Source organism: Bidens hawaiensis, unplaced genomic scaffold, assembly GCF_021521415.1.
Source record: "Bidens hawaiensis isolate Kalapana, Puna unplaced genomic scaffold, B.hawaiensis_p1.1 tig00006387_1, whole genome shotgun sequence".
NCBI classification, from domain to species: domain Eukaryota; kingdom Viridiplantae; phylum Streptophyta; class Magnoliopsida; order Asterales; family Asteraceae; genus Bidens; species Bidens hawaiensis.
The window spans coordinates 1,040,700-1,066,685 of NW_027491429.1; the positions used below are offsets into that span (position 1 = coordinate 1,040,700).

At 33.9% G+C, this 25,986-nt stretch overlaps 3 protein-coding genes across 3 annotated transcripts; 1 reads left to right on the forward strand and 2 right to left on the reverse strand.

The window, feature by feature from the left end:
* Window positions 1-215: 215 nt before the first annotated feature.
* On the reverse strand, window positions 216-5,366 carry LOC143632289 (heparanase-like protein 3). Its single transcript, XM_077100844.1, has 9 exons — window positions 4,918-5,366; window positions 4,323-4,359; window positions 3,366-3,549; window positions 3,125-3,270; window positions 2,134-2,364; window positions 1,503-1,692; window positions 1,305-1,430; window positions 1,107-1,206; window positions 216-668 (listed from the first exon to the last, which is right to left on the reverse strand). The coding sequence occupies exons 1-9, from the start codon at window positions 5,161-5,163 to the stop codon at window positions 288-290; spliced, it is 1,641 nt and encodes a 546-aa protein (XP_076956959.1). The 5' UTR covers window positions 5,164-5,366; the 3' UTR covers window positions 216-287.
* Window positions 5,367-14,634: 9,268 nt separating this feature from the next.
* Window positions 14,635-17,039, reverse strand: LOC143632290 (uncharacterized). Its single transcript, XM_077100845.1, has 3 exons — window positions 16,739-17,039; window positions 15,597-15,661; window positions 14,635-15,178 (listed from the first exon to the last, which is right to left on the reverse strand). Exons 1-3 carry the CDS (start codon window positions 16,799-16,801, stop codon window positions 14,824-14,826), a joined length of 483 nt encoding a protein of 160 aa, XP_076956960.1. The 5' UTR covers window positions 16,802-17,039; the 3' UTR covers window positions 14,635-14,823.
* Window positions 17,040-23,058: 6,019 nt separating this feature from the next.
* On the forward strand, window positions 23,059-24,935 carry LOC143632291 (cytochrome P450 CYP82D47-like). The gene is made up of 2 exons (XM_077100846.1): window positions 23,059-24,184; window positions 24,296-24,935. Exons 1-2 carry the CDS (start codon window positions 23,219-23,221, stop codon window positions 24,926-24,928), a joined length of 1,599 nt encoding a protein of 532 aa, XP_076956961.1. The 5' UTR covers window positions 23,059-23,218; the 3' UTR covers window positions 24,929-24,935.
* The last annotated feature ends 1,051 nt before the right edge of the window (window positions 24,936-25,986 follow it).

Sequence of the window (25,986 nt, forward strand, 5' to 3'; positions counted from 1 at the left end):
GCAGATAATCATAAATAAATTGTTTAGTGAGTATTAAATGACTATTATATTCCTCTATTAAAGAAAATCTGTTAAGTGGATTCAAACTGTAGTTGTTTACCATGTAAAGAAAAACATAAAAACCAACAAAAGTCATAAACCAACAATCATAACCAATATCATTTAAAAAATGTTCATGAATCAGCCAAAACAGGCATCATTTGAATATACCTATGAACCAATAATAACCAAAATGAAACTGATTCTCAGTTTCATTCTATATATGAATATGCTATATGCTAGACCATCTAACTGCTGCAAGCATACAATGTAAGATGTGGGATATGAGCAAACACAATAGAATAAGGTGCAACACTTATAACCTCTGAAGCATTCACATACAAAGGCTTCAGTTGCGGTATCCCTCCGTATGCATTTACTTTGAGTTCTTTACCGTTAAGCATCATAACTTGACTGTGTAAATCACCGTTTTTGGCGGTTAAATGGTATTCTTCGCGTACGTTTAATCCACCACGTGGCTTGTTTGGTGTGTGATGATGACGATGACGGTGATGATGACGATGAATAGGGGATTTGAGCGTGTTTAACGTCCATGTGTTGTTTAGAGCCAGGGTTACATCAACTGTAGTAGTGTTGTCTAGGTTGATAAGTAGTAATGTTATTCCTTTCTGTAATACATAATAAAGGTTCGTTAGAATAGGAAATGACTTTATTATCCTTTTCTTTTCGGGTCATTTTAGATTTTTGGTGTCTTTAAATGAACGAGTCATTTGAATTTGGAATTTTCCTTGAAAAAGTTTACTCTTTTTTGAATCTTGAATTTAAAGGGGTAACCTTCAAATACACGCCAAACGGGTTACCAATCTCCGTATCTTAATTTTGTAGAAAATACTGTACCAAATATGCGTTTATATTCTCGATATTAGATAATAGTATATATTTTTAAATAAAGTAAATTAGGAGGTCTAAAGCGTTTAAACACACTTTTGGGCGGCTTTTAAACCGTTTGACCTGTTTCTGTTTAACTGTTTATTAAAGCTTTGGTTCAAGTTGGAGGTAAAATACACCCAATGCAACCCGAGAGTCAAAGTCAATAGTCAACTTACAGATTCCTTAGCACAATGGGCATAAGATCGAATTTTCTTGGTCCCTGTAAAATTCGCAGAGAGAACTTTTCTACCCATCAACCGATGCCAAAGAAGTGCACTGGTAAGAAACAACAAAAATCTCATCAAATTACATCTATAAAGATGGTCAATTTACATGTTACAAAAATAAAAATAAAAATAAAAAAGAAATAATACCTGTAATAATCTGGATTCGGCTCAAATGTTGTAGTGTTGAGCAAACCATAATTTCCTCCGATCAACGTCTGTCTGCAATATGTTTTCGTGTCATAAGCAGATGACATCCCGAGCTGATCCAAGTACCTGCACAAACCAAACTCCCATGATGTCTATCGTTTATGTAAAGGGTATTTTGGTCATTTCACACTCGCTTACCAGAAACTAAACACAAATGCATTGGTGACAAGATTATGTCCACTGTTATAAGCACCACCAGCCTCACCAACCCAAGCAGAAGCAGAAGTTATAGAAGTCTTGAGAATGTTCTCGAGCTGCTTAAACGTATCAGCCTCCTCGTCAAGATAAGACGGGTCGAGTATCTTTTCAACAAGATGTTGATCAACCCCTGTTATAAACTTATAAAGATTGTAACTTTATTAATTAAGTATACTGGGAATCAATTTATTTTGCTTAACTTGTAAAAGGATTAAAAAAGACTGTAACTTTACTAATTGGGTATTTTGAAAATCAAATTATTTTGCTTAAAATGTGAAATGAATAAAAAAAAGATTGTAACTTTACTAACTGTCTACTATGGAAATCAAATTCTTTTGATTAATTTTAAAAAGATGAAAAAAGGTTGTAACTTTACTGACTGAATATTTTGGAAAACAAATTATTTTGCTTAATTTGTGCAAAAAATAAAAAAAGATTGTAACTTTACTGACTGTCTACTATGGAAATCAAATTCTTTTGATTAATTTTAAAAAGATTAAAATAGATTGTAACTTTACTGAATGAATATATTTGAAAACATATTATTTTGCTTAATTTGTGAAAAGGATACCTGGGCCAAGATTGTATATGTGGTGTGTGATTACGTCTACGGTCTCGGGTGTTTTGGCTATGAACTCTTTGAACCAGCTGGCATCAAAGAAACCGCCAGGTGCGATTATAAGTGGTTTGGGCTCGACATCCGAATAGATTTCTTCAACTATGTTTTTTAAGGTCATTGTGTCAAATGCATACTGAGATGCTGTTACTCTTGTTCCAACTCCACTTCCACTTAGCTCATTCCCTACAAGATTGTTCAAAGATTAAAAATTAGACCCGAAAATTTTGACCGTTTAGTTGTGAATGGTCCGAACAATGTAAACGGGTCGAAAGTTATCCAAAGTGTAATTTCGTCCTTTTTAACCTTTTTGCATCACGATACGTTTATTTTCATTAACATATTGACAATATAATAACAATAATGTATTGAATATAACTATGTCTGTGATACAAACATATAACATATATATCGAAACATAGATAAAAATATAAGTATCGTGACGAAATTTTCTAATTTGTATAAAGCATATATATGTTAAAAGGTAATAAAAAATACTTAAAATAAAAAAAATTAAGGGGTCACATCATGAGGGCGTGATTGATAATTTGTAATGAGTGTGTAATAATACATTTTAACCTGTAAATAGGATATAAAGTCTAAAAGGATCATTATTAACCTATTAAATGTTTTGACATATTTTACACAATTTAACCTGTAATATGAATATTTATTTTCACCATAAAATATGTAGGTGTGAACAAGTTATAAAAAAGTAAAGTTTTAGAGGTGAAATCTTAAACTGAAGGTTAAAGATTAAATCTCAAAAGTTTAAAATTACAATTAAAATAATATAAATTTATATCTAGATAAATTATTTTTATATAAACCATGACAAAAAGTGTATCAGGTCAACCCAACCCGACCTGTTTGCCCCGTTCTCTGACCCGTTTGCAACCAACTAAAATCTTTCAACACGCGACGAATGTTAAGCGAGTCAACTTACCGAGTTCCCACGCAAACATGGTGTAATTCTTTTTAACCGTATACCGTAACAATGATTCAGCATTTTCAGAGTCCCAAGGTCCAACTGCCGAACCATCACGAATTGTCTTGCCAGCAAGCGCGTTTAAACCGAAAATAATCTTAGCCCTGAATGCAAGTCATGATTTTTATTACAACCCATTAAAATCTTGTTTATCTTTTTAATATAAATAGAAACTTTACTGAAGCAAATAATATTTTACCCTGTTTCTTGAAAGAAGGTGTTTAACTGATCCCATCTGGTTAGTGGCAAACAACCCTCAGTAAAACCAAACAACTCTGATGTGTTTTTTGAGAATGGAATACATGGTTTGGGATTATGTTCTGTTTGGTAAACAACTTTGTCTTGTAAAGTTCCACCTAATCTGATCTTTAATGTTGAAAATGCTGCATAAATGTTTAAAATTCAAAAAAAATGGTTAAGAAGCTACCAAGATAGAATCTTTTTGACTTTTAAAGTCAAACTTGTAGTTGTTAAATTTGTATTGTATTGTTCATAAAGTAACGACTCGCATTTTCAAATTTCGACATCTATTCGATTATTTATCGAGAATTGTTAATGTAGGTATTGATCTATGTATACAAATTTGAATTGTAAACCTAAGCAATTTGTTCGATATTTATGGTCAAAAGATAAACTTTTGACTTTGACAGTCAAACTTGTAGTTTCCAAGTTTGTAATTGTTCATAAAGACTCAGATTTTCAATAGGGGTGTGGCATGTGCATGAAACTGAAAACCCGATACGAAACTGAATAACCAAACCGAAATAATCGAATCGGGACACAAAAACGGCAGTTTGGTCTTATGTTTTTGTAAAAAAACGAACCGTGCTGAATTTATAGGTTATCATTTTGATTTTTAACTATAAGTAATTTAAAATTTTAAACAAATTGTGTTACCAAAATTTGTTAGCTCATTTGTATGATAATGAAATAGTTATTAATTAACAAAAAGGTTTAGGCCCAAATTCATTTTGGGCCAATATTTTTTAACCAAAACTAAAAAAAGCGAAACAAACAGTTTTCAAATACTCAAAAATCGAAATTTTGGTTTTAGCCCAAAACGACTCATGCACACCCCTAATTTTCAACATCAATTCGAGTTTCGATCAAGAAAAGTAATTATAAACGAATGAGAAATTTAGTTTTTTGTTCTTACCTTTGATGGCATTCTTAAAAATTATATTGTCAAGATCCTGCATAAAAAATAAAAAATAAACAGTTTACACTCTAAAACAAGCATAAAAAAAGATTTATAAACTAAATTATCAAATTAATAAGCAAATACAAAAAAAAACAATTTGTGATTTATCTTTTCTTTCCAAATAAGGCATTGTTCTTGAAAAAAATACTAATGTTGTCCATAAAAAAATTGTTTATTTAAAATTTGTAGATTCAGTTATAACTTATAATATCATCAATCACACACACTACACACCTCCAAATTCACACACTAATTCAAAAAAAAAGAAAGCATTGTTCTTGAGAAAATACTAATGTTCTATAACAATGGCATCAATATAAAATCCTAAAAAACAAAACTTTTCAATTATAATATCAACAACCACACACACTACACACCTTCAAAAACACACACGAATTCAAAAAAAATAAAGCATTGTTCTTGAGAAACTACTAATGTTGTATAACAATAGCAGCAACTCAAAATCCATAAAATAAAATAATAATAATAATAAAAAAAACCTTTCTAATTATAATATCATCAAAAATACACACAAATTCAAAACACATACCACACTGAGAAGAGAAGCATGACCCCAACTACAAGTCCCATAGTCACACTTTTCAGGTGGCCACCAATCCATAGTAGCACAAATAAACTCATTATCAGTTTTACCTATTGCATGTTTCCCATTAATAAAAACACTTCCTTGAACTATATCATTTCTTGATTCATTATGTGAATCCACAAGATTGAAGCTAAAAGTGACTAAAACAACCAAAACACAAAGACCCATTTGCAGAAACAAATAACCCATGTAGAAAAATGTGAGCTTTATGATAATATGAAGATCAAGAATGATATATATGGGTTCTTGTATCTATCTGTCAGAGGAAAAAGATGCAGGCTTTGGGTGTTTTTTGGTTATAAAAAGTGGGAAAAGAGGGAAAAGGTTTGGTTTTTATGTGAGTATTTGAAGTGGGAGATCAGTCAAAACATGTTTTGGGTTTTGTTTTTTTGGTTTTTGGGGGTTTGAGGCAAATTTATTGGTTTTAATTATGGGGGTGGGGTAGGATGGGTGAGCTGTGTTTGTGCTTTGCTTTGGGAAAGTGGAAAAAGATTGCTCAACATATGAGCAAGAATTCAAGATGTGGAATGGTGGTGTCTGGTGAGTTTTATGGGTTTTGTTACAACACACAAGTAAAAAAATAAAATATTTTTTTTGGGTGAGGGGATAGGTGAAGTTTTATAGGGCATCCCGCTCTGGTTTTTTTGCTTAGTAATGTAAATTTATTTGTTTTGTGTCGAAAATTATATATAGTGTACAAATTTACATATTTTTATTTGAAAATCAGAGTCTGGCCCCTCCGTTTAGGAATTTTTTTTTGACGTTTTTCTCTAAGCTTCGTGTCATTGAGTGGTAGATGGTGTAGGAAGTAGGAGTGGTGTGGAGGATGGGGGTATGTGTTATTGTGCCCGAAATGGATGGGTTGAACTAAAGTGATATCCTTAATATAAAAGTATAAATAATCTTGTAAGTGGAACCATTATTTTTGGATGTTTTAATTTTTAATAATTATATTATTTTATTTAAATTTCTAATTTATCTTTTGTTTGGTCTTTAGTTTAGAAAAGGAAAAGGTTTTTAATTGGAAATATTCGAGACAGCTTTAAAGAAAAGAACATAATACCAAAGTGAGACTTTATTGAATTTTTAAAATGAAGTTAATGCATTGTTACACAAAATCAAAATAGACCAAATGCAATGTAGCATTCATAATCATATGTAAAACACCATATACAATTTGCATATTTAAAATGGTTAGGCAGAGGATAATGGGGCTTGGTTGAGCCCCAGGTGAGCCAAGCAAAATCTGACACGTAGGCGATGACATGACCATGGATCAAACCCCTCAACCAAGCCCCAGAGGGTGTAGTGGTCCAGATGAGCAGGGGCTTGATCCAGTTTTTATTTATTTAATTATTTTAAATAATACATTAAATAATAATATAAAACATTACATTAATAGGAAGACGCGGTTGGCGGAACAATGGGGCTCGGGGGCGATTTTGATCTCTCAAAAAGCTTATCGTCGTTTGAACCGCTTGACAAATGAGTTCGTCTTCTTTGATAGAATAGGAAGACGATGACGACGATGCCATTTATAAATATATAAATAGAAGTTTTGATAGAGAGAATGTATGGTTTGAGTTTTTATAGAAAGTGTGGATTTGTATTTATAGATAAAAAAAATATATATTTAAACTGGCCAACGGTAAAGTTGACCAGTCAACACACCCTCCAACGGCTAGTTAGCCCCGCGACCACAGCCACGCCGGCCGGCCGCGCCTTCGCTCACTGGAGGGGTGTAGCGGTGTTCGCGAGCCACGTAGGCGGCCGCGCCCACCCCTCACCCCCCACTACCCTCAGTCTTATCAGTATGTTTTTAACATGCAACAATACAATACCCCGAACGCATATTCTTATAAAAACTTATTATTTTTTTAGATATAAAATCAAATTTTTAACACAATTATATTTTATTAATATTTTTGTGGTGCATTTAGAATTGAATGTTTTAATTATTATTATTATTTTATTATTATTATTATATTTTAAAGTCACATGCAATTTAAGTTTTATATCAAAAAAACATGTGAATTAGCATGTGAGTGTTAAGAGTGTAACACGTTATTTTTATGGCTAGACTAACATATCATAAGTAATAATTATGATCATTATTAAATTGCTTTTATGGCTTCCTTAACTCGACACATTAGGTGATTCATTTTCCTATAAACATAATAAAAACCTTCATAAATATTATTTTTCGTAATCTTAGGACTTAATACTTGAGCATATACTTTTATCACATGAAAAATGACTTTTAATATGATACATTTAAAATAAAATTTATTTGTTTATAAAACAATTAAATTTATAATCTTTTGGGTCCCTTGTTAGGTGCTTTTTTTTTTCAAAGCTAGGTGTAAATATCAACTAACATTTCTTCAAAACTAATATTGTTTGTTATCTTAAAATAAAAGGGATGGTTGGACTCCACCAATAAGGCAATAAACTAACAAATCCCATAAACCTAATCCATCTCCTACTGATTTGGATATGTGATTTGAAGATTAGTATGGTTTAATCTTTAATATTCAACTTTGTTAAATAAATGTATATATAAAAACAATAATGTAAGACATATATTACGGGTTAGAATAAAAATAATCCATATACATGAATAACTGTCTGAAATTACTTTGTACTATGAAGATGCAAAAATGAGTATCATACTTATAAGTATGTAATAATTAAGTGAATATACAAATACATATACATGACACATACTTAGAGAAAGATTAAAACATAATCACGACAAGAAATTCACCAGGATAATTATACATTTTGCTTCATTTATATATATATATATATATATATATATAAAGTGGTATATAGAACGAGGTGTGATACGTATTTTAAAACTCATGTCAATTTCTCGAAGACCTTATTTTCTATCTCTCACCATTTTCTTTGTAGTCGACATCTCATATCTATTATTTGAAGCAACATTATCTCCAATGGTTAATCCTTTAAAAACTCTGGTGTTTACTGAACCACATAATAGAGTTGTCACAATAATGATGCTCTTGAAAGTTGATACCATATATGATATATTTAGCATGATGCTTCTCTCTTAATATATCCTAACCATGACTACATCGTTTATCTTTCTCTCATTGTCGATTTCATTGCTATAAAACCCTAACTAGATGAACCATAAAGTAAAGCACGATGGATGTGTGCCTGTTGTTACCACCGTTGTCATTTTCTGTTTTCCACGATTGTCATCGTCGTCCAGGGCCGGCTCCGAAATGGCGAAAAAAATTTTGAGCCAAATGCGAACTTTTTTTGGGGCCTTAAGTAAAAGAAACATTTTGTTGGGTTTAAACAATTTAATTATAAATGTGCTTATTTGATTATGATTTAAGTTGTGTAAAAAACTTTTATATAAAAATAAGTTTAAAATTGTCTCAAATAAGACTTGAACCCACAACCTTTTGGTTAGGTGTCATACCCTTTACCATTAGACAAAGCTAGTGGTTATTTAATTTTGTTGAAACATTGATTATACACATGTTTTTGATAAAAATACATATAATTTAAAAAAAAAAAAAAACATTTCGGGCCTAGCGGGGTGTCGGGCCTGTGGCTGTCGACTACCCTGCCATGCCTCAAAGACGGCCCTGTCGTGCCTCAAAACGGCCCTGTCGTCGTCCCCTACCACCAACGGTGACACGTACGTCCTTGTCTTAGACCCTAGTTGTTTTAAACCACCATTGACATTCCTACAAGTTATTTTTTATATTTGTACATTTGTGATACGTATCTTAATTCATATGGTGTTTTTGGACTTAGATTTAATTTAATATATTTGTAATTCTATTTCATTTCATGCATGCATACATATATTATAATCTTAGTTATTTCAACTCACTTATAATTAATGTTCTATTGGGGATGCACGCCATCAAGGCGCAATAACCTAGTTAAAGTTAATTATAATAGAGAATACAATGAAATCCTAGAAACTATAAATCGTGTACATACTATATATGTATACCACAGAACCAGATTTATTGATAAACATTATAATACGTGTTCATAGTTTTAGGGTCGTTTATCAATATCATTCTTCTTGTCGGTGGTTAATCGTAATTCTTTTTGTTGAGATATGGATCACTTACCTAAGCATGTTTTGAGGAGGTCCACATTTGGTAAAGTTGATAACGGTAATGACTATAAAAAATTATAATACAATAATAATAATAATAATCGTAATAACAATAATAATAATCAATGTTGTAAAAGTAGGTCTAGAAGGCTGAGTACCCCCCGAATAATAGCTACATAGTATGGTGTTGAGACGACATTCTTTAACTCCGTCTAGTTACTGAGAATCTGGTTAACCTCAGGTGGAATCAGATCTAGTCAGTCAAACTTGGACCGGTTTTGAGTTAAAATATAAAGATAATTTGTATTTCCATAACATTAAATATCGAATGTCATTTCTTTAATTAATTATTAGCAATTTTTGAATAATTTAGAATATAAAATGTATTTCTTTTAATTATATTGATATTCATTTATTTTGTTACAAATATTAAGTAAACTTGTGGTATTTGACATATGTAATATCTAAAATTAGTATATTTTTTATATTTATAATGTCCGAGTACTCTCTGAGTATTTCGATTACAATAATAAACATAATAAGAATGATAATTTATGTTAGTCTGAATGGTTGTCTAAATAGTTATTAATAAGTTTTGAGTTTCCATCTTCATGCCTAGGTGGTGTTTTAGAAACTACTATTCACATGTTAACAATAACAAAAGCGTAACCATTAAATTACATATTAGAGCATTTATTATAATAAGTTAGTTTACTGCTAGATACCATGCGTTCATTGGGAAACCTGGAACTATCGATTAAACGAACTCCGACTGAATTTATTATAAATTTATAATAAGTAGCCGGACTGCACACATTTTTTCTTCCAAATTTAACAGAAATATGAAAATTTTGTTTAGCTTATGAGGTTGTATAAATCATTAGAGTGTACTTATACATATTTGGTGAACTTATAAGTAAAATCTTGTCTAATATAAAGCATACCCAAAAAAAAAATCATTCTTATAACTTATATGTATGTCTAGTTTGCCGTAATTAATATATTTTATTATTTTAAATATTTCAGCTACTTCAATACATACATAGGAATGACTATTACCATTTATATATGTATGCACAATAATTGTAATATTCATTTGAAATTAACATATCACATGAAAAGCTTGTTGAATGCATGTGCATTTCCTTTGCCTATTCAAGGAACTCACCATTTCATATCGTAATTAACACTCTTCTCCTTTTCTGTAATGTTTTATTTTTTATATTAAAAATATTAAAAAAAACAACCTTTTTATAATCAAATGTATAAATATCACATGATCTGTCTGTAAATCTTTACAAGATTCAGTCAATCGTTTGGCTAATTAACTTTCTGTATTGTAATAATAATAATAATAATAATATATTTATTAACGGCAGCACTTTTTCTCTTTGGGGTGGCCACTCTAGCAATGGGACTAGAGTTAATTACTAAAGTTATATACAAGTAAAAATAGTTACATGTTTTTCATATCTTCATACTATAGTGAATTTTGAAAGAATGTCATTGCAAAACTTTTGTTGACGGATCCATAGGTAAAAATATCAACCGTCGATAAATTTATGTGAAAACCGGGTTTTGAGTGTAAGTTTCACTGGCTGATATGAATCATTCGTATAGTTTATTACTGAATATTAGTGAGGTTTTACCAACGGATATACAACGATGGATTTTACCAATTTAGCATTTAGCAACGAGTCACCAATGGCCATTAAAAACGTTTTATTTTATTTTAGGTTTTATTTGATCTATTAGTAATTATGATAGGTGTCAAAGGATCTTCGGTCTAGTGGTATCAAGATGGTTAAGTAGGGGTATTCCTTCTTAACTACCTATGAGAATTCAAGTTTGTGATTATTATAAGATGGAGGTTAATTATTAAGTAATAATAGTATTAGAGTCTATATGAGTTTGTCGTTCTAAAAAAATAATTACAACGTATAAATACTGAAAAAGGCTTGTGATATTTAAAGTTTAAGCCTAGAAGAAACTGCTGAAATATTTGGTAAGAAAACTTATATTATAGGAAAAATACTAAATATGGTATTTATTTAAGGCTAAGACTTGTTATACACTTTACCATTAATGTAAGTTAAGGCTGTTTATAATCAATAACAAACTGGCTGGTAGTCTTTCACTTTCACAAAGGAAAATAAACATATACGAATCATCAATTGTTTTAATAAACCGCTAACTCGCACTTATTAATCTAACTTGCACTTATTAATCCTGATACTTTCATCATTCTAGTGGAAACACCGCTTTATATATTGTTTGATACCACCAGGCCAGAAACCTCTTGGTTACAAATCAATTGTTATCGGTATTTAATCTCACGTGGTATATTTAATAATACCCTTACTTCGTAATTGATTATTTTTTACCTTCAAAACATAGTGAGAATTATATGTATTAAGAGTAATTTCGGTGTGTTGGAGAGCCAAACCTCACATGAAACTAAAAGACTGACACAAATCCAAACTCGACACAAATCAAAAAAGTGTGTTACACAACACGAGTTTTCATGGTTCGACACAAAATCGACCTATTTTACCTCCATATGATTTTGGTTATACCTTTTGTACATTAATTAATACCATAAAATTATAACTTTACAACCAAAAAACCAAATACAAGACTACAATATACATTATAAAACTTTACACACCTCTTTTATCTTTTAAACGTTGACATTAAGTACTTAATCAGTTTAAGTCAAGACATATTTTTAAAGATAACCTAATTAAAGTAACCAATCACAAAATTAAACAACTTAACCAAAGTATCTAGTAGGTCAACCTACTCACAACAACACAACTCATTTAACTAAACGTGTTCATGTGATTGTTAAAAACTTATCTAAGCGTGATTTTGAAAAAATAAATAGAGTTGTTAACATAAAATAAAAAGAAAATATCCTATGTTCAAAAGTCAAAGATGTACCAAAAGGGTAATTGGTGACAAAGACATGTTGTCGATTTTGATGCTGAAAACGTTAGGAGAGACAAAGTGGTCTCTTGAAGCAAAGGTTTTGTTCATTTCACCGCCCAATCCTTTGTCTTGCTTTTTGTTTAATTTGGCCCACACTTAATGTTTTTATTTTCTTTTATTATTCTTGTTCTATAAAATATGATACGAGTATTATTTAGTTATATTAATAATCGGAAAAGTGTCCTAGATTACTAGAATATCTTTGATATAAATTTGTTTCGTGATTAATACATAAACTTGCGGGTAAAGGATGAGAATACGTGTCGCCTGCTAGATAGTACTAAGTACTAACGACTACAACTAATGAGGTGGTGGGGTGGGGGTAGTGTGGGACTAGAGATGGTGCAAGGGTGACAATTACATATAAAATTACGAGAGAAAATGTTGGATGTTCCGATTGAATTATTGTTTGTCAAATATATAAATATACATAATTATCAATAAATTTGGTAATTGTTTGTACTTCCGTCAATAAAATATATGAGTATAAGGTATATCTTACTATAAAGTGTGTTATATTTTATTTAATGATGTCTAAACACATTATCTACAACTTATGAGAGTCTATAATAACACTATGAACACAGATAAAATAAATAGATAGTGTTAGAATTGGCTCAAATTTAAGTTATTCGTCATAACAATCCCTAGGCTCATAAAACCAATTTTAAGCTAGGACAATGAGGTAGCCAGAAATATTTGTTTACGGGTTCGAAACATTTAGATGGAGGGACGACCGATTTTCTATCATCTAAGTTTGGGTTTTCTAAGGGTTCAATGTCAAAATTTCTAAGAATGCAATGCCAAAATACATGAATATGTAACACTAAAAAGAAATTAATATGGGTTCAGCTAACCCGTTTCTAAAAGGTTGTCCACACGCCTGAGCTAGAATAATAAGAGAAATATATATGATATTGAATCATGTGGTTCTCAAGTTCTCATCATTCCCTACTTAAAATATATTTTTCATTTAACAGAAATGCTAAACTATAAATTTGATTTGAACACATATAATGATTATTAAATTAAAATTGTTTTTAATTGCTTTTAAATTTATAATATATATAGCAATTTTTAATGTTTGGGATATTTGAGGGGTAATTATGTTTTGGGTGGCTCGATATTTAAAAGAATATAAAATTAATTCTATATAGTTTATTTGTTTTTAAAAAATATATGTTTTTCTATGTATGTTTAAACTAACTCATGAAATAAGCATGAATTTTCATGGTCTCATATTCTCAGGGATTCCTTATTTAGGATGAAAATGTTTTTTTATAAGTGAAAAAGGACTTATGACTTTCTAATAAGGAGTTTTCAAAAAAGTGTTTGGATTAACATAAGTCAATAAATTGTATTTTAAAAAGTGTTCGGTTTAACTTAGTGATGTAAATGACCAAAAAGGACATTTTTGTATAAGTGAATAAGTTGTTTTTTAAAAGTGTTTGGGTGGAATGGGTATTCTAAACCTATAAGGAGATAAGTTACCAAATCCTAACTTATTGAAAACCCATTATTTAGCCTTGATGATAAGGAGAAACCTAAAAGTCCTTATGTGTTCCTAAACACTTTAAAAACATAAAATTGACTTATTCAACATTCATAAGTCATAAGGAGAGGAAAATAAGGAATCCCAAACACACCCTCAGTAGTCGATAGCAGGATGAGCGAAACAGATACTAGTACCGGTATCAAATTGGTACTGTCGATACCGAATTCAAGTTTTTAGTTTTTGGTACCGGTATAGGCATTTCTTGAATTTTGCCTTCAACCCCACTACCGTCCCGATACCAGTACCCGTTCATTAGTAGTCAGTACTCAGTAGAGTATCTCACCTCGTGTTGACTGTTGATAGCCCATAAACTCATTCAGCTGCCCAAAGTGGTCTAAGCACTGGTGGCACAAGCCCATCGATAAAAAAAACACCAACTTTGAGCTCCAAATTTTGAGGCCCAATGTTTTCTAAGAGTAACTATTTGCAATAGCTGCCCAATATTCAATATTGCCTTGGTTGAATATTGATTTATTTTAGTTAAATTTTTAGATTGATTACTTTGTAGATAATATTTGAAACTTAACTTGTATATATAGATTAGGGATGCCATCACAAGCTTTCTCGGGTGGTCAGGGGTTTTCCATAAAATGTCATTCTGCGAAGGTCGTGAGTTCAATTCTCACAAGTGTATACCACTTACCGGAGAGAACATCACTATAACAAGATTCAAACTTAGATAAGAAGTGGATGATACTAGAGCTTCTCTATGGGGACCTGTCAGCCAGACTAACATCATTCGAAAAAAGATGGATTAAGGTTGACTTCTTGAAAGTTAGTTAATTATTTGGATGAAACTTTTTTTATTTTTAGCTTGACTAAAACTTGATTTTTCAAATTTATAGAATATAGAAATGCATTATGCATTACTGAAAAAGATTATTGATCCTTAGAATCTTCATCATCACATATTGACTTGAATAATCTTCTATAGCGAATAATAAAGATATTTTTATGTGACCTGACTTGAACCAAACATAAATTTTATAACCAAGCGACGAAACACATTAACACGATAAACAACTACAACACCGAATTTAATAAAAACACGATAACCATTACCACAAAGGGTTTACTTGTCTAACATCCTACGATCGACACGACACAAACCAAAACTAAAATCGTTAAACCCTCCCTACTACATAAACATCACATCAACATAAAAAACACATTCCCATTCAACAACTTATCTTCACTTTCTCTTCTTCGCCGGTGGTTCTTCATCCTCGTCATCATCTTCGTCTTCCACTTCTTCATCCTCGCCACCATCATCATCGTCGTCATCATCCTCATCCTCGTCATCATCCTCATCGTCATCCTCGTCATCGTCACTACCTTGATTCCCATTTGCCTCGGGATCTTTAGCATCTCCCTCGTCATCGTCGTCGTCTTCTTCCTCCTTTTCATCACCCGAAAAATCTTCGTCGCCAGCGTCATCTTCGGGCTCCCCTGCCTCGTTGTCGTCCTCGTCATCGTCCTCGGTGTCACTTCCGTCTTTGGGTTCGGGCTCGGTTGTGGCATTCTTGTGAAACATGGAAACTAGAAGCCTGCAAAATTGAAATTTATGTGAACATATTAAATTTCGTGCTTCAAACGGTCCCATGAACATTTGAACCGTTTAGTTTGCTAATTTACGGTTTCGGTTTTCAATACGGGTTCAGTTCGGTTTCAGTTTTACCATTTGCGTTTGAAAATTTGTGGCCGAAATAATGAAATTGGGACTAAATATTTATCGTTAATAAATGATTAAATAAATTTTTTGGATACACCGTTTTTTATTTTCTAATAAATTACTTCAAAAAAAATTTTTTATAGCAAAACCGAACCGAAAATAGGTTTACTTAGAAAGCATAAAACGAAACAGGCGGTTATTTCGGTTTGGTTACGTTGGTTATTCTGGTTATGGTACGGTTAATACAGTTTCACGCAGACCCCTAACAGAAACCGTATGGAAACAAGTGTTACCGTTGATCAGCTGCAATCAAATGTTGCAAAGTATGGGCATACTGAAGCAGAAATCCTGCCTGCAACTGCAAACTCACCAATTGTTAGTAAAATAAATAAATAATATATGCAGTCGAACAAAAGAGAAATCTTTTGACACTAAACCGATCATAACTATTAAGCAAAAACCATGAAATTATTGCAGAAGATGTCTCAAAAATAAGCCAAAAAACACTAATTTTTGACAAATATCATTAAAAGAAATATTCACATATTATTACTATAACTTCTTGCAGGCATGGTAATACTGTAACAGAATCTTTACACCTCAAAGGAACACACTATTACACACAAGCTTGCAGCTTTAAATCAATACCACTAAAGCGCAAACAGTCAACTACCAAAATAAAAGATAAAAGTCAAACTTTAAGAAGAATTAAAGAGAACCAAGAAGACTTGAGATGTGAGACAAAAGATGAAACTTTACTTCAAACCGGACTTATAAAGCATAAATCTTTCAAACACCGTAAATCTTGAAAACGTAAAACTACGTTTTAAAACTTAAAGTTAGCAACTTTAATGCAAACAAACCTTCAATCTTGTGAAAATACACAAATTATCGATAATTTATTTTTTATAAGTTTGACAAAATTAACAGCTTGTTTCCAACTGAAAGATAAGTATACCTTCATAATGATTTACAAGTCAAAAACCCCAAAAACAATAAACAACCACACGTTAAAGCACCCACAACGGGCCGATTCTTTACCGTCACAAACACCAACCTGGCGTCTCACGGACACCGACTTCCAGGTCTTAACACACTAAAATAAAGATCAATCTTTCAAACAAACACAGCAGCAAATTAATAAAAGCAAAACCTAAAACATAATATGAACTTGAACATATAATCAAACACTTGGTGTGCATACAGTCACAAAAAATATATATTTAACTATACAAAAAGAAATTAAACAGTAATTAAAACACTAGCAACAATTATAAAACAAAAAAACACAAAGATTCACATATCAAACCCTAAAACCAAAACCCCCCAAATTTCACATCAACTATAACCACTTAATTAAAACTCAATTAAACACAAAATTCTCACAAACCCCACAAAATTAAAACCAGAAATTAAAGATTTAAGCAATTCATACCATCATGACGACACTAGCAAGTGAAATCTGAGCAGCCGTTAGGGTTTCAGCAAAAGCAGCCATTTTTATCTGCAAAAAACCCTAAATTTTACACACCCAGTTGGCTAAATTGAAAGAATAAGTGGTTTGAAGAGGTTGTGAGGATAATATAGAGTGTGAATTTGAAGGGTTTTGGGTTGATTCGTTTGGGAGGCTAGGGTTTTGTTTGTTTGGTGTAAAGAGTGAGTTAGTGTTTTGTGGTGGTGGGTTTTATAAAATTGGGGATAATATAAGGGTGGGTTTTTAATAAGTTTAATCTTTGGGGGGTGGAGTGTAATTTTCTGTTTTGGATATTTTAGTTTATGATTTATTTATTTTTTATTTTTTTAAGAGATGAATTTTGTCAACAATTGTCAAGTCCCATTTCATATAATAAGTACTATTTTAACTCTTACACCAAACAAGTTTTTTAACCTATGTGTTAATGGTATTCTTGTTGTTTGGGATAATTAATTATGTTTACGATTTAGTGTCTTTGTTATATTGATTGTAATGGTGAATTCGTGTTGACTTATGGTTGTATTGTACGGATTTTAACAATAAACCATAAGCCTTTGTGAATACGGTTTATATCATAAGTTATATGAGTGCTAATACTAGTTTGTATATTTCTTTTGTTGGGGGGTTGCAGGACTACATTAATTGGGGTTGTGGTATTAATGAGTCTGACTCTGATTATGAGTGTGCGATGGATCATTTACGTATGTCACTTTTTATTTCGATTATAGCGGTTTCTCTAATAAGGACATCCTCCCTAAAACCCAGCATGATTTAACGGTTGCCATATTTAGTTGAATCGTCTAGAGTTTAAGAGTGAAGTTGATCTGTCTCATCGCCAACAAGATGGTGTTTGAATGCCATAGGGCTCCTCGAGCTTAGGATTTCGTGACGACCATCCCCATTGAAGGACTATGCCAGCATATGCAGCTTTGGAGTACCGAGCTATCTTTAAGTGCTGGTTAATGATCATCATGTTTTCGGCTGATGATCCTTGCCCAATTTGTCACAGGGTTTTGTTTGAATTCGTTTGGCGAACATGTAGTTCATTGCAAGGAGTTACCTCGTTTTAAATATAGACATGATTTGCTAGAGATGTTCTCAAACGAGCAGTTGTTTCTACTAAAAAGGAGGCAGCTGTGAACTTTTTGACATGTCCGCTTAAAAAGAGGTCTTCTTTACGATCAACTGAAATTTTTGTGTTTGGGTGTGCAAAGGGAAACACGCGTGTGTGAACCCTTATAGGAATGCCCCCTCTTACTGAGCACAATTGCATATATTTTCCTCTAAACTTATACAATTGTATATTTCCCCCGATACCAACTTTAATGTATAATGTTAGTTTTATTAAGTGTTTTAGTTTATTAATTTTACATTTGCTTTTTTTCAAAGAATCAAAAAGTCTTGTCACGTTTCCAGGAAATATTTATCTATGAAAGCAAACCATTTGGTCTTTTAGACATTAGATATGAATTAAGTTGAGACCGTTATCTAATTGTTGAATTCTCAAACGAGCAGTTTATTAATTTTACATTTGCTTTATCTATGAAAGCAACTTTAATGTATAATGTTAGTTTTATTAAGTGTTTTAGTTTATTAATTTTACATTTGCTTTTTTTCAAAGAATCAAAAAGTCTTGTCACGTTTCCAGGAAATATTTATCTATGAAAGCAAACCATTTGGTCTTTTAGACATTAGATATGAATTAAGTTGAGACCGTTATCTAATTGTTGAATTCTCAAACGAGCAGTTTATTAATTTTACATTTGCTTTATCTATGAAAGCAACTTTAATGTATAATAGTTTTATTAAGTGTTTTAGTTTATTAATTTTACATTTGCTTTTTTTCAAAGAATCAAAAAGTCTTGGTCTTTTAGACATTAGATATGAATTAAGTTGAGACCGTTATCTAATTGTTGAATTCTCAAACGAGCAGTTTATTAATTTTACATTTGCTTTATCTATGAAAGCAACTTTAATGTATAATAGTTTTATTAAGTGTTTTAGTTTATTAATTTTACATTTGCTTTTTTTCAAAGAATCAAAAAGTCTTGTCACGTTTCCAGGAAATATTTATCTATGAAAGCAAACCATTTGGTCTTTTAGACATTAGATATGAATTAAGTTGAGACCGTTATCTAATTGTTGAATTCTCAAACGAGCAGGAATTCCTACTAAAAAGGAGGCCGCTGTGAACTTTCCGACAGACCCGCTTAAAGAGAGGTTTACTCTACGGCCAACTGATATTCTTGTGTTTGGGTGTACAACGAGAAAACACGCTTATATGGAACTTAAAGGAGTGTCATCTCTTGTCGAGCACAATCACATATATTCTATTCTAAACTTTAAGTGTTTTAGTTTATTAAATTTGCATTTTCCAGGAAATATGAAAGCAAACCATTTGGTCTTTTAGACATTAGACATTAGATATGAATTAAATTGAGACTGTTATCTAATCGTTGAATTTTCATATATCATCGTATCATAAGAATGAATAATAATATCTTATACTTTCAAGGTGATTGGTTGTTACTTGTTACGATGAAAAATAGCATCATTTATGTTACAAAAAATCGAGACATGATGTTATAATAGAAAAAATATGTTAGTTGTGTTTTCTTTGTTGATTTTATAGAATTGTCACACACATTATATTACTTGTTCGACTGTCTTAGTAAGTTCACAATTACGAAAGAGCAATTTAATTTCAAAAACATTAGTTGTTAATTATTTTTGACATTAGATATGAATTAAGTTACCAAAGAGTTTCAATCTGACCGTGGATCCCGTCTGTAGGGGTATGGTATTAAACCCGGTTTTACGACCCTAAATTTATTATGTTTGGCTTATTTTATTATATGGACTAATACAATGTTATTGGGCTGAGGGGGTTTTGTGAAGGTAACCCTAACTGGGCTAGGCCCATTAGGGTACCATGATGGTGGCCATGAGGCTCCCTATATAAGGAGGTCTCCACCTCCTTATTAGGGGTTGGTCATTCTCAATAAGAGCCACCACCATATTTTTGTGTCTGTGAACAAAAGATCCTCGAGATTTCTTAGCGGTCACCTCCACACCTCCAAAAAGTCATTGCAGATCCCAAGCAGCCGGATAAGAAGATCAAGACGTGGTTCGTTCATCTCGAAATCCGTGGAAACATCGTCATGGATCAGGTCAGATTCATTTCGTGCTTCGACATTGGCGCCATCCGTGGGACGGCAATGAACCGCATTTCGCCTATCATCTCGGCCCTCCGATCTGTTCATCAATATCTCGGGTCTACGGTTTCTTCTTTCAGATATGTTCTATGGAAATCCAAAAATCCGTAGATCTAAAAATACTTCCAGATCTGGAAATATACAGGAAGAAATACCACCGAACTTTTGGGGAAAACCCTTAGATCTGTGTTTTTTCTAAGTGAAATATACCAAATCTAGTTATGATTTACTCAGATCTGGGTTCGTTTGAGCAACAGTCACACTTCATATTCATAGATCTATAAATCCTATTAGATCTGTTGGTTTTACATAAAACCTACCTGATGTGGATATTCAAAATCTCTAGATCATGCGCGCCACCGCGGATCAAAATCGCTCCCTGTGGATCAACTTCGGATTCCGCATGCGCGCTCCCGGCGATCCCTCTACACCACAGCGGGTCGCATGCGCGCTCCCGGCGATCATTCTACGCCACAGCGGGTCGCATGCGCGCTCCCGGCGATTACTCTACGCCACAGCGGGTCGCATGCGCGCTCCCGGCGATTACTCTACGCCACAGCGGGTCGCATGCGCGCTCCCGGCGATTACTCTACGCCACAGCGGGTCGCATGCGCGCTCCCGGCGATTACTCTACGCCACAGCGGGTCGCATGCGCGCTCCCGGCGATCATTCTACGCCACGGCGGGTCACATGCGCGCTCCCGGCGATTACTCTACGCCACAGCGGGTCGCATGCGCGCTCCAGGCGATTACTCTACGCCACAGGGGGTCGCATGCGCGCTCCCGGCGATTACTCTACGCCACAGGGGGTCGCATGCGCGCTCCCGGCGATTACTCTACGCCACAGGGGGTCGCATGCGCGGTCCCGGCGATTACTCTACGCCACAGCGGGTCGCATGCGCGCTTCAGGCGATTACTCTACGCCACAGGGGGTCGCATGCGCGCTCCCGACGATTACTCTGCGCCACAGCGGGTCGCATGCGCGCTCCCGGCGATTACTCTACGCCACAGCTCACGCATATCACATGCTCATGAAGACACAAAGCCAAAACCTATGCTCGTCACGCATATCACATGCTCACGCATACCACGTATGCTCACGCATCACATATGCTCACGCATCACGCATGCTCACGCGTATCACATATGCTCACGCATACCACATATGCTCACGCATCACATACGCTCACGCATATCACATGCTCACGCATCTCATATGCTCACGCGTCACATATGTTATTGGGCTTCACGTATGCTCATGCATATCAGATGCTCACGCATCATGCACGCTCACGCATCACATCTGCGCGTGAGAATAAAGAAGACCTTGCGCAAGCCGCGCATAAGCGACACAACAAATGAGGAACAGTCTAATCCAAATCAGGATAAGAACCATGATTGTACTCATATGGCTATGCGCCATACTTAAGGGTTAGGAATCCTCATAATATCCCATATGGCTACGCGCCATACTTGAAGGTTGGGAATCCTCATAATATCCCATATGGCTACGCGCCATACTTGAAGGTTGGGAATCCTCATAATATCCCATATGGCTACGCGCCATACTTGAAGGTTGGGAATCCTCATAATATCCCAAATGGCTACGCGCCATACTTAAAGGTTGGGAATCCTCATAATATCCCATATGGCTACGCGCCATACTTAAAGGTTGGGAATCCTCATAATATCCCATATGGCTACGCGCCAAACTTAAAGGTCGGGAATCCTCATAAACCCATAGGCCACGCGCCAGCTTCATTATTCTTATAGCTCGTAAGTCGCCTCGCGCGCAGGCTCTATTATTCTTATAGCTCGTAAGTCGCCTCGCGCGCAGGCTTTTTTATTCTTATAGCTCGTAAGTCGCCTCACGCGCCAGCTTTATTATTCTCATAGCTCGTAAGACGCCTCGCGCGCAAGCTTTTATTATTCTTATAGCTCGTAAGACGCCTCGCGCGCAAGCTTTTATTATTCTTATAGCTCGTAAGACGCCACGTGCGCAGGCTTCATTATTCTCATAGATCCGTAAGTCGCCTCGCGCGCAGGCTTCATTATTTTTACAGCTCGTAAGTCGCCTCACGCGCGCAGGCTCTATTATTCTTATAGCTCGTAAGTCGCCTCACGCGCCAACTTTATTATTCTCATAGCTCGTAAGTCGCCTCACGCGCCAGCTTTATTATTCTCATAGCTCGTAAGACGCCTCGCGCGCAGGCTCTATTATTCTTATAGCTCGTAAGTCGCCTCGCGCGGAGGCTCTATTATTCTTATAGCTCGTAAGTCGCCTCGCGCGCAGGCTTTATTATTTTTATAGCTCGTAAGTCGCCGAGTGTGTTTATCGGTGAAAGTCACTAATGAAGGTGCGTTGGTCATACGAGTCTGGTTAATTTATGACCCATTACAAATAATAATCAACATAGTATTGACGTATCTCCCAAATATCACTCATTAGGACGTGTTATAACACAATAAAATTTACCGAATAATACATTAATTCCTTTTATACTCGTTATAACTATAACCAATAAGAACAAGTATAACTTGTGTATGCACGTGATAGGCATCACTAAACTTGAATGCCACGTTTATATTATAGGATTACCCAAAACTTATCATAAAACTTAACAAAAACTTATCATAAAACTTAACGTTCATTTAGTATAGGAAGTACCCGTGTTACACATTACCCGTAAGGCCTTAACTACACAATGGAACCCATTAAAAGTCTTTATATTCAATGCACAAAATCCGTTGATTTTTAGGCAAGTGCATGTTATGTGCCTACTTTAAATACATGCATGTCATGTTTATTATATTTTATTTATTTGTGTTACTTAGTGGAGGGGTGATGATAGTTATTGAGTAGTGGGTCGGTTATGTATTTTGGCTATATAAAACTCTAGTTCTTATGTGTAGGATTATGAATGAAATTATGAAAAATTAGTCTAACTCTCTATCTATTTTCTAATCTGGATTTCCGTCTATTTTCTTTGGCCATTTGATTAACGAACGAGGTTCGTAACAGTGCATCATGGCATACGTTAGTTACTAGTAGCTGAAAAGTATTATTTGCTATTTTCCACATTAGATATGAACTTGATTATATCTAGATGACCATTGAAATTATATATTATTTCTCATACATTCTCGTGCTTAGCTATATATACTCCTGTTTAGGGCCGATATTAATTGTGTAATCCCATACATAGTTCGGTTTACATACAAAAGGCATGGAGTTACATGTTCTCTCGCTTTCAAGAACTATAACATCCATTCTTGTTGTTTTTGTAATAGCGTTGGTGTTCCAGATCTTAAGGGGAAAGAAGGCAAACATAACGAAGAATAGAGCGGCACCTCAAGCAAAGGGTGCATGGCCTATAATCGGACACCTGCATCTTCTAGGTGGACCTCGGTTACCTCAACATGTTTTAGGTGACATGGCAGAAAAATGTGGCTCTATCTTTACCATAAAGCTTGGGTTTCACCAAGCTTTGGTTGTGAGTAGCGGGGAAATAGCTAAAGAGTGCCTCACTACAAACGACAAGGCCTTTGCAGGTCGACCCAAATCAAAGGCGGTAGAGATCATGGCCTATAACTATGCCCCATTCGCATTTGCTTCATATGGAGCATATTGGCGACAAGTTCGCAAGATGGTTATGCTTGAGACTCTTTCTCAAAAACGAGTTGAGATGTTTAGACATGTTCGAGATTCAGAAGTTAGATCATCCACCAAGGATATCTATGAGACGTGGCGTACAAACAAAGATATTGAAGGTTCGGAAATGGTAAAGATGGATATGCAACAATGGTTTGGGAACTTGGTAATTAACCTTCTAGTCAGGATTGTTTCCGGGCGTAGGTTCCACCACAACGATGAAGAAGGAATTCGATTTCAAAATGTGGTAAGGAAATTCTTTGGGTTGTTAAGTGCATTTGTAGCATCGGATTTCCTTCCCTTTACAAAGGGTTTTGACTTGGGAGGATACGAGAAAGAGATGAAGATAACAAGTAAAGAAATTGACAACATCATTGAAGGATGGTTAGATAGGCGGAAAAGAGAGAAAGAGTCCAGCTCTAGGCAGCAACAAGAAGGCGACCAAGTTTTCATGGATGTTCTTATGTCTGTTCTTAAAGATGCCTCTGAAGATGATTTCTCAGGCTATGACCATGATACAATTATCAAAGCCACATGCCTAGTAAACCCTTAATTAACCTTTGGTCAATTACTATACTATCATTTGCTTGACTTAACGCCATGTAGCTCATAGTCACATCTAACAACATTAATGGTCATTTCAATTATGCAGGGAATAATAGTTGCAGGCTCGGATACGACAGCCGTGACTTTAACATGGGCTTTATCTTTGCTACTTAATAACCCAAACGCATTAAAAGCTGTCCAGGATGAAATTGATGAGCATGTTGGAAGAGAAAGACTAGTGGAAGAATCAGACTTAAAAAACCTTGTTTACCTTGATGCCGTTGTCAAAGAAACAACACGTTTACACCCAGCTGGACCTCTCTTAATTCCTCATGAGTCCATGGAGGATTGCGTTGTGAGTGGGTACAATATCCCAAAAGGCACACGCTTGTTGGTAAATGTATGGAAAATCCATCGTGATCCAAAAATTTGGGCAGATCCCGATGAATTTAAGCCGGAAAGATTTTTGACAAGTCACAAGGATATTGATCTTAAAGGAAATCATTTTGAACTGATTCCCTTTGGTAGTGGAAGAAGAATGTGCCCTGGTATTTTCTTTGCCTTACGAGCTTTACCATTAGCAATAGCCACTGTGACTCAACAGTTTGTGATAAACAAACCATCAAATGAACCAATTAATATGACTGAAAGCTTGGGACAAACTGGCAGCAAAGCAACACCATTAGAAGTCTTTCTTGCTCCTCGTTTATCCGCTAATATGTATCATACCGGTGCATGATATATATATATATATATGTAATATGCATCACACATTAAATCATCTATAAACCCCATTCCCATCCATCTTGTGAAATAAAGTGATCACACATCCATAATATAGTCTGTGAACACATCAACTCCTGTCTTGTTAGAATAAGCTTTTAGTAGAGCATTTGTATTAGTTATAAGCTTTTTGTTACATGTGTTAAAAGTTATTTGTATGTGGGTTTCCGGTTGTAAACATCTATTTAAACAAATTATATGCAATGGGGTTGTGACAAATATCTGCTCGGAAATTAGTTTATGTTAAGTCTTTTTAAATAACACAAATGCTTTATATTATTGTTAAGTGATCATATATAAAAGGCTGTTTTTTTGTTCTTAGTAACTGTCTTGAGTATTGAACAAAGCCAGAGAGCATATTGGTCTAGCATAATAGTTCTTTATGATGTGTATGTTTTCAATTTTAATGAACAACACAACTTATAAACATAGTAACAACAAATAAGAAGGGGGAAGGAATGGATCAAGCATCACAACACAAGGTTACAAACAAAGACCATGAATGATAATAACAAGAAATAAAGATAATACTTAAAAGATAGAAGATGAAACTGTATATGCAAGAGAAAAAATCAACATTTTAATTCATGCATGAATCACACCACCAATATTACTAGATTAGAATAGTTTTTGTTAAAACAATGATAAAGGAAAGTTTGCGTAAAACTTTAAAATCTTGAAACTTTTGATTTTATATAAAAGTTTGATTACCTTGAAAAAAATTAATACATATATAAAAGTTTGATAATTCAATTCTATGTCTATCAAAAGTCTACAATCTCATTAGAGTTTTAAGAAGCTACATATTATGACTACTTGTATTAGAGTGTTAAGACATGTTCTTTTGCCACACATAACAACTAAGCTATGTGGTTAACATCTCTTCTTCATGAGCTTTGTTACCCGTTAAGAGCTACATATGTTGTTAAACATGTGTCTTAATTATCAACAAAACAAACATATTGTTATTGGCATTCATTACATGTGTGATATAATTCTTATTCGTGATATGGT

What these genes read in the sequence shown, in the direction of transcription:
- LOC143632289 (XM_077100844.1), bottom strand. Translation starts at nt 5,163, where the DNA reads ATGGGTTATTTGTTTCTGCAAATGGGTCTTTGTGTTTTGGTTGTTTTA. An exon ending in CATGTTTGCGTGGGAACTCG is followed by an intron (nt 2,365 to 3,124) that starts GTAAGTTGACTC and finishes ACAATCTTGTAG; the next exon opens with GGAATGAGCTAAGTGGAAGT. An exon ending in CCCATTGTGCTAAGGAATCT is followed by an intron (nt 669 to 1,106) that starts GTAAGTTGACTA and finishes TATGTATTACAG; the next exon opens with AAAGGAATAACATTACTACT.
- LOC143632290 (XM_077100845.1), bottom strand. Translation starts at nt 16,801, where the DNA reads ATGGCTGCTTTTGCTGAAACCCTAACGGCTGCTCAGATTTCACTTGCT. An exon ending in TTGCTAGTGTCGTCATGATG is followed by an intron (nt 15,662 to 16,738) that starts GTATGAATTGCT and finishes GTGAGTTTGCAG; the next exon opens with TTGCAGGCAGGATTTCTGCT. An exon ending in TTGATTGCAGCTGATCAACG is followed by an intron (nt 15,179 to 15,596) that starts GTAACACTTGTT and finishes TCAATTTTGCAG; the next exon opens with GCTTCTAGTTTCCATGTTTC.
- LOC143632291 (XM_077100846.1), top strand. Translation starts at nt 23,219, where the DNA reads ATGGAGTTACATGTTCTCTCGCTTTCAAGAACTATAACATCCATTCTT. An exon ending in TTATCAAAGCCACATGCCTA is followed by an intron (nt 24,185 to 24,295) that starts GTAAACCCTTAA and finishes TCAATTATGCAG; the next exon opens with GGAATAATAGTTGCAGGCTC.